The sequence below is a fragment of the Ictalurus punctatus genome, chromosome 14, assembly GCF_001660625.3.
Source record: "Ictalurus punctatus breed USDA103 chromosome 14, Coco_2.0, whole genome shotgun sequence".
NCBI classification, from domain to species: domain Eukaryota; kingdom Metazoa; phylum Chordata; class Actinopteri; order Siluriformes; family Ictaluridae; genus Ictalurus; species Ictalurus punctatus.
The window spans coordinates 4,593,444-4,608,053 of NC_030429.2; the positions used below are offsets into that span (position 1 = coordinate 4,593,444).

The following is a 14,610-nucleotide window of genomic DNA, read 5'->3' on the forward strand; positions in this document are numbered from 1 at the left end:
GTCTTTGTTCGGTGACGTCATAGAAGAGCTCGGTTTATACGAGAGAGAAAAGAACACGGTGCTTTCAGATACTCACTGAACTTTGTGCGATTAAGGTGATTATTGTACTTGCTCTTATCAAGAGAGAAAAATGAATAAGTTTCCGAGTGCACTTCGAGATGGTGCAGTGAAACTTCCGCTGCGCCCCCTACTGTACACGGCCGGAGCTGCAGCCACCGCAGCCGGCATTTACTATTATGTGAAACGAGACGATGGAATGAAAACAACATCGGACCCCGAGGTTACAACTGAAGGTACAACTATTTCTCAGTCGTGCCGCTGTAACCATGAAGTGCTCAGTTTAATTCTGTCCTTTAAAACAAATGAATTTAGTAGATTTGTTCAGTCCTTCAAAAGCTAACAGGCTGTAATCCTACTTTGGCTTCATGAATGTGTAATAAAATCTGTCAGTGTGTTGTTAGCCTTAGCCCACATTAGACATGTACAGTGCATCCGGGAAGTATTCACAGCACTTCACTTTTCCCACATTTTGTTATGTTACAGCCTTATTCTAAAATGGATTAAATTCATTATTTTCCTCAAAATTCTACGAACAATACCCCATAATGACAACGTGAAAGAAGTTTGTTTGAAATCTTTGTAAATTTATTTAAAAAAAAAAAAAAAAAGCACATGTACATAAGTATTCACAGCCTTTGCTCAATACTTTGTTGAAACACCTTTGGCACCAGTTACAGCCTCAAGTCTTTTTGAGTATGATGCTACAGGCTTGGCACACCTATTTTTGGGCAGTTTCTCCCATTCTTCTTTGCAGGACCTCTCAAGCTCCTTCAGGTTGGATGGGGGCATCGGTGCACAGCCATTTTCAGATCTCTCCAGATGTCAGAAAGCCTGTCCTAGGAACTAATGTTTGATTATCGTTTCCTGCACATTCTGTTATTAGCGACGCACATTATTAGCGAAGCACAGATCACTGCTAATTCTTACATGCTGCTGGTTATGTTCTGTGTAATGCGTTCATGCAATACGTACCACATACAGTATCACAGCTGCATACCTCAGATGTATATTTAAGACTGTAAATAAATGCTTCATTATCAAGAATCTCTTCTCCACTCCTGATTCTCTGATCGGAATCTGATCCATATTCGGCCGCCTCAACCAGCTGAAATCTTGATTGTAGTGAGACTTTGCAACATTATTATGGTCCTTTGAGCCGGATTGAGAGCAAAATCAAACCAATATGGATCCAGCAGTAAGTGACACACTAGAGACAATGGACAGACCTCGTCGCAGGAATAATCTGCCTTCTCACCTGGACGATTACGAGGTTGGCTACTGACCCACTGAGGACTCTCCTCCTACTGCTTCTTCCCACTGTCCCAGTCAACCAAGAAGCAGCTCGAGGAAAACGTCTCGCAGTGGCGCTAGCTCTCACTCCAGGACAAATAGGCGCTCTATCACTTCCACTGGTATTTACCTTCCACTGGAAAACTCTAGCGTCCAGACTGTTATGTTGGAGAAGATGTGGAGAAGATCAAACAGAGGCAGTAAGATAGTGTCCACCAGCAGGTTGAGGAGGACTCAGTGGCTGATGTGGAATACCAGCGGCAACAGACACAAGCTAAAGAAGCCCAGCGTATTCAAGACGAAGCTCTCACAGCAAAAGAGTCCTTATCCAAGCATCTAGAAAGACTGCATAAGCTGCAACAAGCAGAAACTGAGCTCGAGGTAGCGAAGCTCAAATCCTCCATGGTTCTTAAAGACTCTGGTTCCATGACTCCTGTGACTCCAGGCTCATCTGACCGCCTTTCACCTCTGTCTCAGCTTGTACATTTCAGTCCAGTCATAAGTCCACCTCATCTATCATCCTCCCCCAGCAGCCCTCAACTCGAGCACCAGCTGTGACCTCAACCATATCAATTTACCCAACTGTACAGATTATTCCTGCTGACTATTGGGTGTCTCAGCCATCACTTAGACCACTGCAGTTGACAGCCGAATCCAAGTGTGCACCACTTGTAGCGCTCCACCCGATACCACAAGTAGTCTCATCACCCGCCTCCAATGTATCTCAGACTACTCCTATAACCACACCAGCTTGCACCGTGCTATCGTCATCGAATATGGTACCCTAACCTCTCTCAGGAGACATAGTCATGTCCACGACTGCACACCCATTGGGTACAAGCATGCCGTCTGTGCCACAGCAGTCCACCACATCAACACAGCCATATGCGGTACTGCAGACAGCAATTCCTCCTGTGATCACATGTGCATGTCTGCTGCAGCCTTCAGTTACCCGCTCTCAGGCTTCAGCTGTGCCACCTACTGGGCCTAGCCATGCTCACCCACCTCCATTCATACCCTTTCCGCATGAGGGTCATCCCGCATATCCTGGTACAGAGCTACTGTTTGCATCAGCCTATGGCATCCCATAACCCAAGTAGCCCGTGTTCGAAAGTGGTAATGAGAGTGACTGCCTTTTTAAAGTTGGCACTGGACAATTTGTTGAGTAATCGTAGTCACCTCAGTGAACAGTACAAATATCATGTCTTGCTAAGCCATTTGAAACCTCCCAGTGCTCAGCAGCTGGCTAAAGCCTATATGTACCATCCACTTCCTTACTCCACTGCATTGCAGGCTCTTCAAGATAAGTATGGTCAGCCAAGACAGCTTGTTCAGTCGGAGTTGGGTGCCATCATGAGCAATCCACCAGTCAAGATGGGTGACGCTAATGCCTTTGACTCCTTTGCATTATCCATTCAATCATTGGTGGGCATGATGAGGATTCTTGAGGGCCAGAACGGTTACGAGCTAATGTGTGGCTCTCACGAGGATCATCTGTTAAGTAAATTACCCTCTGTTTGTCATGATGGCTTTGTTGAATACTGCCTAAGCAGGGGTGTTCTCCAGACAGGTACTGACAAGACATATACACTTCCTGATCTAGCTGCCTGGTTGGAGATTAAGTCTCAAGCGAAACATCTCTAGCCGAGCTGCAACCTTGTTCCAGAGTGAATCATACAAGTCCTATGGTAAGGCTACGATACCCACTCGTTCAAAGGAGCAGCCAACACCAGTTTTCCTGGCCAATGAAAGTGGCATAAGGTTCCCTAAACTTGCAGACCTGAAACCCAGCTCAAAGCCAAAACCATATTGTCTCCATTGTGACAGTAGGGACCACTACCTCAAGTCTTGTGACCAATTCAAGAAGTTAACCACTTCAGAAATCGTCACTTGGATTAAAGAGGGAAAATGCTGCTTGAGATGTGGTTGGGCACATGTAGTAGAGGCCTGCAACCTCAAGCGTCCATGAAAGGTCTGTAAAGAACTTCATCTCAGAGTTCTACATGACTCCAGCAATGACACCTCCAGGGCTGTACTCATGGTAAGCCGGCCACACAACAGGATTTACCTTGATAGACCTGACCATTCTCCAAAGGTCATGTTGAAAGTGGTCAAAGTACTTCTTCACAATGGTCGACACACTATGGAAACTCATGCAGTCCTTGATGATGGATCAGAGAGAACAATAGTGATATCGACAGTAGTGCAGCAGCTTAAGTTAACCGGTTCTCCTGAACTGCTTCCCCTACAGACAATTCAACAGTGTCACACTGAACTTGATGGATCATTGATATCGTTTGAGGTGTCCTCAGTATCCAAGACCATGATGAAGTTCGCTGTACGCAACACATTCAGTGCAACCGGTTTGTGTCTAGTGGAACACAACTACCCAGTGACTGCCCTCCAATATGCCTATCGACATCTGAAGGATCTGCCGCTGTCTCCTGTGGACAGAGTGAAGCCATTGCTCATTATCAGGTCAGATAACCCCCACCTCTTGACACCAATCCAGCCCATATGCAAGGGCCCAACAGGGGGACTCTTTGCTGTCTGCACACAGCTCGGATGGTCTCTCCAGGGCCCAGTGAGTCCAATACAACCCTCAAGAGGGGATCAACAGTGTCTTCACATCATGACAGAGCCAACTTGTGATGATGTCATCCACCACGTAGAAAGGCTCTGATACTCTCCCTTACAATGAAAAAATGGTCACCAGGTCCAAACATGATCGAGAGGCTTACACCCTGCCACAAGACGCCACAATCTGGGTGAATGTGGACGGTGTCCAATGTTACCCTTTGCGGGGACCTCAAAGGTATGTTCCACCAGATACGCTTGCTGCCTGGGGACAGGTCAGTGTTGCGGTTCCTTTGGCGGGACATGCGCACAGAAGTGGAACCTGATATACATGAATGGCAGGTACTTCCGTTTGGCACTACATGCAGCCCATGTTGTGCAATTTATGCCCTCCAACACCATGCCCAAGGTCACAAAGATGACATGGCTGACCTAGTAGACATAGTAGAACATAGTAGTGCTGGTTGGCACAGAGCAGCACTGTCCTCCAAGCAGCCACTCTTGGACTGCGGTGGAATTGTATCGATGACATCCTGAGGTATAATTTACGCCCTACCGCTGTGCCTACCATGAGGAATATATATAGGACCTTGGCAAGTCAAACCCCTTTGGGGTTCATCATCCCATTCACTGCCAGGGCCAAGGTTTTTATCCAAGACCTTTGGAAACACAACCTCAGTTGGGACGATCCCATTGAACAGCCACATTTGAGAGAACAGTGGCTTGCCTGGGTAGGAGGACTCCCGACTCTCCTTCAGGTGCAGTTCCCTCGAGTATACACTTCGGCATCAAATGACAACACTTCTGTCATCTGAGAGCTCCATGTCTTTAGTCATTCATCAGAAAGAGCTTATGGTTCGGTAGCCTACTTGCGTACCACAGATATTCAAGGAGCGGTCACAGTAACCTTTGTCTTGGCCAAGTCTAGAGTAGCACCGAGGAAATGCCTGTCCATGCCTTGCTTGGAGCTGAGTGCAGCAATGACTGGTGCCTAGATGGCCAAGGTGATCCAAACAGAATTGACCATTCCTATCCACAAGGTAACTTTCTGGTCTGACTCCACCACTGTTTTGTACTGGCTGACATCGGAGTCCTGTTGCTACAAGGTGTTCGTAGAAACACGTGTGGCAGAAATTCAGAACTTCACCGATATGGCTGAATGGAGGTACTGTGAGTCGGCTCACAATCCTGCTGACTACCTCACCAGAGGTCTTACACTAACCAAGTTGGCAGGCCCCCATCAGTGGCGCTCAGGACCAGCCTTCCTGAACCAGCCAGTTGACCAGTGGCCATCAACACCAAAAACTGAAGAAGAGCCAGCCTTCAATGAGTTAAAAATGGCTTCCTTTATTGGAAGCATTTCTGTGCTTAGTAGTTCCCTTCCTGATCCAAGCCAGTTCTACACATTGCAAGAGTTTATCCAGGCCACTGTTAGATCCCTGCATGGGGCACCCAGCACAGACAATGATGCTCCTGTCAGAGCTTCTGATTATATTGAAGCAGAGAAGCTCCTCCTGGCACAGGCTCAAAGTGATTCATTCCCGTTTGACGTCAGGGCATTAAAGGCTGGGCAGTCAATTCCAACTGACAGTCGTTTGGGCTCTCTCGCCCCTGAGTATGATGAAGCCACTGGTCTCATTAGAGTGGGGGGATGTTTACATCGTGCCAGTGATCTTGACCTGGAGACTATACATCCAATTGTTTTAGACCCTGGCCATCCCATCACCAAGCTGTTAATTAAGGAGACAGATCAGCGACTCCTTCACCCCGGCTCAGAAAGGGTCCTAGCTGAACTACGTTGCCAGTATTGGGTACTTCGAGGCAGAGGAGCTATACATAAGCAGGAGCACACCTGTCAAGACTGTCAGCGGTGGCATGCCAAACCCCGCGATTTGCGGATCTACCACTGTGCAGGCTGAAACTGTATAGACCACCTTGAGGATGATGACACAGACACTTCAGACAGACTTTCTTAGAGTGTTCAATCATCCTGAAAGATTATTGGGAGCGTCTGTGACAGAAAGCTTGTCCTAGGAACTAATGTTTGATTATCGTTTCCTGCATGTTCCGTTATTAGTGATGCACATTATTAGCGACGCACAGATGACTGCTAATTCATACATGCTGCTGGTTAGCAGTTGAAATCTTGATTGTAGTGAGACTTTGCTACTTTGCTACACCAGAGATGTTCAATCGGGTTCAAGTCTGGGCTCTGGCTGGGCCACTCAAGGACATTCACAGAGTTGTCCTGTAGCCACTCCTTTATCTTGGCTGTGTGCTTAGGGTTGTTGTCCTGTTGGAAGATGAACCTTTGCCCCAGTCAGGTCCAGAGCACTCTGGAGCAGGTTTTCATCAAGGATGTCTCTGTACATTGCTGCATTCATCTTTCCCTCGATCCTGACTAGTCTCCCAGTTCCTGTTGCTGAAAAACATCCCCACAGCATGATGCTGCCACCATTGTGCTTCACTGTAGGGATGGTATTGGCCAGGTGATGAGTGGTGCCTGGTTTCTTCCAGACATAACGCTTGCCATTCAGGCCAAAGAGTTCAATCTTTGTTTCATCAGACCAGAGAATTTTGTTTCTCATGGTCTGAGAGTCCTTCAGGTGCCTTTTGGCAAACTCCGCACAGGCTGTCATGTACCTTTTACTGAGGAGTGGCTTCCGTCTTGCCACTCTATCATACAGGCCTGATTGTTGAAGTGCTGCAGAGATGGTTGTTCTTCTGGAAGGTTCTCCTCTCTCCACAGAGACACGCTGGAGCTCTGTCAGAGTGACCATTGGGTTTTTGGTCACCTCCCTGACTAAGGCCTTTCTCCCCTGATCGCTCAGTTTGGCCGGGCGGCCAGCTCCAGGAAGGGTCCTGGTGGTTCCAAACTTCTTCCATTTATGGATAATGGAGGCCACTGTGCTCATTGTGACCTACAATGCTGCAGAAATCTTTCTGTACCCTTCCCCAGATCTGTGCCTCAGTACAATCCTGTCTCTGAGGTCTACGGACAATTGCTTGGACTTCATAGTTTGGTTTGTGCTCTGACATGTATTGTTAACTGTGGGACCTTATATAGACAGGTGTGTGCCTTTCCAAATCATGTCCAATCAACTGAATTTACCACAGGTGGACTCCAATCAAGTTGTATAAACATCTCAAGCATGATCAGTGGAAACAGGATGCACCTGAGCTCAATTTTGAGTGTCATGGCAAAGCCTGTGAATACTTATGTACATGTGCTTTTTTTGTTTTTTATTTTTAATAAATTTGCAAAGATTTCAAACAAACTTGTAGAATTTTGAGGAAAATAATGAATTTAATCCATTTTGGAATAAGGCTGTAACATAACAAAATGTGGAAAAAGTGAAGCGCTGTGAATACTTTCCGGATGCACTGTACACACTGAACATAAGTAAAGTGTATTTATTCCGGAGGCCAGTGTGAAAGTGGGAATACTTGTGCTGTAGATCTTCACCAGGAACAGAAGTGGAAAATACTGCTGGTCTGGAATTCAAAACATAAATAATAGATGACGTCTGATTGCTTTTTATTATTTTATTTAGACACAGTATGTGACCAGGCCATGGAACCGGCTCTGCTCCAACCCACAGAGGTTCCTCAGGACCAGGTCACGGTAAGTAGTGATGCTGGCGAGAGTAGATTAGATGGGAGGTTAAAATCTCATCTCTATCACGAGCTCAGCAATGAACCTATTAGGGCTAATAGTTATGTAACGTATTAAATCATGAGGTTTATTATTTATTATTAGGTTTATTAGTGGTGCTTTAAAAGCACTACTATTGTTCTCTTCATACTTATTATTATTATTATTATTATTATTATTATTATTATTATTATTGTTATTTTTGTATAATTATTCTTCCGGATTCCGGAATTCCCGCTATGGAAACTCAAAATCACAAAATTTCCCATAGACTTGCATTGAGTTGCGAAAGTATTGGCGCCTTACACGGCCGGCTCTAAAAGTATTGCTTCCGTACATGTTCGGGTCTAAAATTTATTGGAGCCTGATCTGTCTGGCTCTCAGAAGTATTGGTGCCCTATCTGGCCAGCTCTCAAAAGTATTGGCATCCCGCACGGCTGGCTCTCAAAAGTATTGGCGCCCGACACGGTCGGCTCTAAAAAGTATTGCTGCACTACACGGCCGGCTCTAACAGTACTGGTGCCCGATCTGTCCTGCACTAAAAAGTATTGGCTCCCTATCAGGCCAGCTCTCAAAAGTATTGGCACCCTGCACTGTCGGCTCTAATAAGTATTGCCGCCCTACACGGCCAGCTCTAAACAGTATCGGCGCCATGTCTGACCGACCCTCGAAAGTATTGGCAACCTGTCTGTATGGCTGTCGAAAGTATTGGCGTGCTACATAGTCAGCTCTAAAAGTATTGGCACCATACACGGCGCCTCTAAAAAGTATTGCCGTCCTACATGGCCGGCTCTAAACAGTATTGGTGGCCTGTCTGACCGGCTCTTGAAAGCATTGGCGCCCCATCCTGCTTTCGCCTCGGCAAGCACCACTCCCATTTTCTTCAGGAAATGTACCGGTCTAGGTATTATTGTTATCATCATGGCATAATAAGAATGATGCTGGGCCAACTTGCAGATATGAACATTAAGTACTCGATTCTTAACCTCTTTTGCCCCATGGCTGTGTTTTAGGTGTGTGAGCGAGAGAGAGAGAGAGAGTGAGAGAGAGTGAGTGAGTGAGTGAGTGAGTGAGTGTGTGTGTACAGTCACATTTTGGGAAAATTCTTTTTTGCCTCCAAACTATAAAAGTGTCTGAAGGTGTGTGTAGAAGTGAATAAAGCCAATAATCCTTAATTGTTGTACTTTTTTAGGTCTACCTGGCTGAACCTGAGGAGAAACACCAGACGGCTGTGGAGACCATCGCTCATCTGGGGGTGGAGAAGTCTTGTCTGAAGGACCAGGTGAAGACACTGCAAGGAATAGTGCAGGACATGCGGAACCTGCTCCATATTGTTGAGGTGGAGAAGTCTGAACTGAAGGACCAGGTGGAGACACTGCGTGGAACAGTGCAGGACATGCGGAACCTGTTCCATGTTGTTGAGGTGGAGAAGTCTGGCCTGAAGGACCAGGTGGCGACACTGCATGGAACAGTGCAGTACATGGAGAAGCTGCTCCATGCTGTTGAGGTGGAGAAGTCTGGCATGAAACACCAGGTGGAGACACTGCGTGGAACATTGCAGGACATGGAGAAGCTGCTCCATGCTGTTGAGGTGGAGAAGTCTGACCTGAAGGAACAGGTGGAAACACTGCATGGAACAGTGCAGGACATGAGGAGCCAGCTCCATGTTGTTGAGGTGGAGAAGTCTGAAATGAAGGACCAGGTGGAGACACTGCGTGGAACAGTGCAGGACATGGAGAAGCTGCTCCATGCTGTTGAGGTGGAGAAGTCTGACCTGAAGGAACAGGTGGAAACACTGCATGGAACAGTACAGGACATGAGGAGCCAGCTGCATGTTGTTGAGGTGAAGTCTGACCTGAAAGACCAGGTGGAGCCACTGCGTGGAACAGTGCAAGACATGAGGAGCCAGCTCCATGTTGTTGAGGTGGAGAAGTCTGACCTGAAGGACCAGGTGGAGACACTGCGTGGAACAGTGCAGGACATGAGGAGCCAGCTCCATGTTGTTGAGGTGGAGAAGTCTGAACTAATGGACCAGGTGGAGACACTGTGTGGAACAGTGCAGGACATGGGGAGCCTGCTCCATGCTGTTGAGGTGGAGAAGTCTGACCTGAAGGACCAGATGGAGACACTGCGTGGAACAGTGCAGGACATGGAGAAGCTGCTCCATGCTGTTGAGGTGGAGAAGTCTGACCTGAAGGACCTGGTGGAGACACTGCGTGGGATAGTGCAGCACATGAGGAGCCAGCTCCATGCTGTCGAGGTGGAGAAGTCTGACCTGAAGGACCAGGTGGAGTCACTGCAAGGAACAGTGCAGGACATGAGGAGCCAGCTCCATACTGTCGAGGTGGAGAAGTCTGACCTGAAAGACCAGGTGGAGACACTGCGTGGAACATTGCAGGACATGGAGAACCTGCTCACTGAGACTAACAGGGAGCGTGACAAGCTAATGAATGTAAGTGAGAAAAGTCTTGCATTAAGCAACTCCTTTATAAATATGAAGACTTTTCATGTTTCTGCATGGAGTTTAATTTAACCAAAATTAAAATTGTATTTTCAAGTTGTTAGATTTTATTAATTAACAGAAATGGCCCATTGCAGATGTGAGCATTAAGCACTCGAGTTTGAACATCTTTTGCCCCATGTGTGTGTTTTAGGAGCTTCAGGTGATGAATGATGAGATGAAGAAAAGTCTGATACACACAGAGGAGTTACTGAAGGTAAACCTTTCTTCTCATGAAACCATGCTATTGTATTTTGTGTGTGTGTGTGTGTGTGTGTGTGTGTGTGTGTGTACTTGTTTCCTCACATTTTGGGGACATTTTCTCCTTTTTCCCCCAATACATTTTAGACTATTCTCATGAATCATGCACCCGTTTCTAAAAGTATCTGAACATGTGTAGAAGTAAATAAATCCAATAAGCCTTAATTGTTGTACATTTTTTTTTAGGTCTCCCTGCCTGAAGCTGAGGAGAAACACCAGAAGGCTGAGGAGACCATCGCTCAGCTGGAGGTGGAGAAGCCTGACCTGACCAACCAGGTGGAGACAGTGCAGCGTATGGAGGACCTGCCAACTGAGACTCACAGGTTGTTTGTTGATGAAATGAATATACATGAGAATACTCTTGCATTAAGCAATGTATCAAGTTATATATTTACGCGTTTTTATGTTAGAAAAATTTGTCAAAATTTAGTTAAAATCGTTCTCTTGCCCTTCTTATTTTTCTATACAGAATAAAAATATTGTATTGAAAAATTCTGAAAAAGGTTTTAGTTTTAGAGTAACAATTAATCTCTAATACTATTACTAATAGTAATCATAATCATAAACTTTATTTATATAACACATTTACTACTTATAAAATGAGATAATGTACTTTACAGTGTTAAGTTTAAAAAATAAAATAGTACAATATGCATAATACGAATGCAAGAGAGAGACAAAAACAAAAATAATAATGTAAAATATAAAAATGCATATTAACAAAAAAGTGTAAATATTATTATAGAATGTTATCTTTAATAATCTGTGAGAATTGTAACATTTCACACAAAAAACTAAAACTACAGCAATGACAAAAATCCTGTATTTTCATAATATTGTATTGTTTTTTATTTTTAAACTGATTAGAATTTTAACTCCCCTCCACACCCACACGATAAATCCATTTTAATGATAATTTCCCCACACTTTTTCAGCGATAAACTAGAAAGTAGCGACTTCTTTATTTTAAACTACACTAAAATGCCTACAGATGTGTAGTGCAGAGGTCACATGACTTCCTGTATTTACACTTTTTTTTGTGACTATTTATGTTAATAAAATAAATATGTTATATGTACTAATGTATATATTACAGTATTTAAAATATAAGTAAATACACACTGAATATAATTTAATACACATTGAACAACACAGCTGTGTCTTATATGGGCTGAAATCACTTCTGTAACGGATAATTATTATTATTTTTTTGTTTAGGATCAGTAAGGCATTTTTAAGGGACATCTGCAAGCGGAACAAGCTGTACCTGACCCCCAGCTTAAACGACATGCTGTATCTCCACTATAAAGGTGAGAAGAGTTATTTCGCAGCCCTGCAGCTGTGTAGTGCACAGAAATTAAACTGTACTCATGGTGTGTGACAGGTATCAGCATAATCGAGGGTCTGGAGGAGTACACCGGCCTGCGCTGTCTCTATCTCCAGTGCAACGCGATACAGAAGCTTGAGAACCTGCAGAACCAGACGGAATTGCGATGTCTTTTCATTCACCAGAACCTCATCCACACACTCGAGAACCTGGAGCCGCTCACCAAACTCAACACGCTCAATGTGTCAAACAACTACATCAGGGTCATCCAGAACATCTGTGATTGCACACACACACACACACACACACACACTCACTCTCTCTCTCTCTCTCTCTCTCTCTCTCTCTCACACACACTCTCTCTCAAAAAAGCACAGTTTGTCAGTTTGCTGGAACAGCTGTCCGAGCCACACTGTTATACAAAAACAGTGCACACTTTCTGACCAATCAGGCTTGAGAACCAACTGCACCTTGCTATTCTCTACATAAGCATTTTATTTGAAATTGATTGTATTTAATTTTTTTAACCCTACTCTCGGTTTTCAGCCTGCCTGAGCGAGCTGTCCACGCTACAGATTTCAAATAATCAACTGGAGAATGTGAGCGATTTGCAGGAGCTGTGTCACTGCCCCTCCATCAGAGTTCTGGACCTGTCAAATAACCGCCTCAACGACCCAGAAATCCTCACTGTACTGGAAAAGATGCCCAATCTGGTACACACACACACACTCACTCATGTACACGTACATTACCTAAGCTAAAGAATGCTAACTGAAATGGGAATGAATTACACCTATATGTTTCAGAGAGTGTTAAACCTGATGGGTAATGACGTCGTTGGGAAAATTCCCGACTACAGGAAGTCGCTAATCCTTCGTCTGAAGGATCTGCAGTGCCTGGACGACCGTCCCGTGTTTCCTAAGGAGAGGTGAGTACCAATGGCTTCTTCTTCTTTGTCTGGCCTTTTCCCATATCTACTTTGGGTCGGCTCTCCTGATCTTTTGTCTCCTGAATTCTCTGTTCTGGGTCGTCGTTGGGTCTGTGTTGTCTCTAGCGAGGTCTGTATTTATAACATCCATCCATGTTAGGCAGGGTCTTCCACAGCTTCTCTTTCCTGTACCAAGCTCCAGCACAGGATGAGTATGGATGGCGTTGTGAAATAAAGTGTTAAAAAGAAATTAATTACATTTTGAGACGAGGATACACCAGTCAAACATTTCTCATGTTTTATTACAGTTTACTAACTTTCATTTCCACAGACAAGACAAAATGATACTGCATAGTGATTAAATAAGGAAAACATCACCAAGGAATTTATTATCTGCTCGCTCTCAGATCCTAATGTGACTCTAAATGAGTGTTTTATTAAAATGTAACTTCAATATAAAAGCCTTAAATATAGATAGCACAAGTATTGATGTAGTTTAAATATAGCTGGTATGCAACGTGTAAACGTATGAATTGTAAAAAAAAATGAGTTTCGTTACGTATCTACGCAGGGCCTTTGCAGAGGCTTGGGCCATGGGAGGTATGAAAGGAGAATGTAAGGAAAGAGATTTATGGCAAACGAGAGAGAGGAGGAAGATTGAGGAGAGTCTGGATGCCTTGAGACTCCTCGAAGAAAACGCACTGGAGCGAAGACGAGCTCGAGAGCAGCAGCAGCAGGAGGAGAATGGTGTGCACCGCTACAAATAAATTCCTCACGTATTTCCTTTTACATCCTTTTTCATGCTCGTTTCTAATCTTATTACAGTCAGTGTTTCAGGAACGTTCGAGACTGTAGAAGGTCAGAACGTGTCCGGTGAAGACCTCGAGCAGACCGAGCAAGAGCAGGAGGAGGAGGAAGAGGAGGAGGAGGAGGAGGAAGAGGAGGAGGAGGAGGAGGACATCCAGGTCACAATAAAAGTAACATGAGGGAGGAATGAGAAGAGCGAACATGAAGCGAAATGAAGCGAAAACATGAACCTGGACGCGAAATGGACGTCAAATATTTTAGCTCACTAAACGAACAGTTCAACATCATTAGCACGTTTTTGTCCGTAGATGAGTTCATGGCCGTGAGTTTTTTTGATCTGTTTTGCCACCTAGTGGAATAACAGAGACTAGCACTTCGTTTCCAAAACGCGGGTTTCAATTAGACAATTAAAATTCATTAAAGCGGGTCAGATCAGAACCTTTATCAGGCCGGTATCTGATCCGAACCGTTCGCTTTCTCGTGTAGCTCTGCCTTAACGTTAATCTCCATCAGCAAGAACCTCAACGCATCACTTGTTTGTTTCATAATCATGTCCAAATGCTTATAATTTAGTTTTCTACTCCTCAGGATCTCCCTGATCTGGACGATCTGGACACCATCGACATGGAAACAGTGCCGATGGAACAAATCCTGATTGAGGAGCTGAACTGATGATGTTTATTCAATAAAGTGTTTAATGAGAGATATTTAAATGGTATTGTGTTTGTTTAGAAATTAAAATAAGTAAATGTTCTCTTATGACAAATCACCACGAATAGCTTGAAATGGTTTAAAAAACAAAACAAATCACAATCTTCAGCTTAAAGGAATCTACTAACTACTGACTGAAGAGAAAAATGAATTAATAAAACAATTCTAAATCATATACATTTTCACCAGCGTTTAGAATGTGTCATTTTAAATATGAGACATTGTGACGTCTCCTAAATAAACCAAATCAGTACACAGACTGCGCAGGCCAGGAGCAAGCACACAGTATACAGGGCGTGGTCACTGTTCACTTTCAGAGACTCCTGATTGGTCTGATCAGTAGTGGGCAGGGTCTGAGGAGATGCAGAGGTGTGGCCGGAACAAAAGCATAAAAGTTCCCTGAGAACTGCATCCTCCGAGACTCTTAAAGACTCCCAGAGCTCTGCCGTGTTACCGCGGCAATCGGACAGCAAGCTGCTCACACACTGCTCGAA

At 44.6% G+C, this 14,610-nt stretch overlaps 1 protein-coding gene across 1 annotated transcript; it reads left to right on the forward strand.

The window, feature by feature from the left end:
- Positions 1-53: 53 nt before the first annotated feature.
- LOC108274637 (centromere protein F) lies at positions 54-14,110 on the forward strand. The gene is made up of 12 exons (XM_053686015.1): positions 54-293; positions 7,482-7,552; positions 8,775-10,034; positions 10,237-10,299; positions 10,530-10,666; positions 11,562-11,653; positions 11,728-11,949; positions 12,217-12,383; positions 12,477-12,598; positions 13,170-13,345; positions 13,424-13,563; positions 13,994-14,110. The coding sequence occupies exons 1-12, from the start codon at positions 131-133 to the stop codon at positions 14,075-14,077; spliced, it is 2,697 nt and encodes an 898-aa protein (XP_053541990.1). The 5' UTR covers positions 54-130; the 3' UTR covers positions 14,078-14,110.
- The last annotated feature ends 500 nt before the right edge of the window (positions 14,111-14,610 follow it).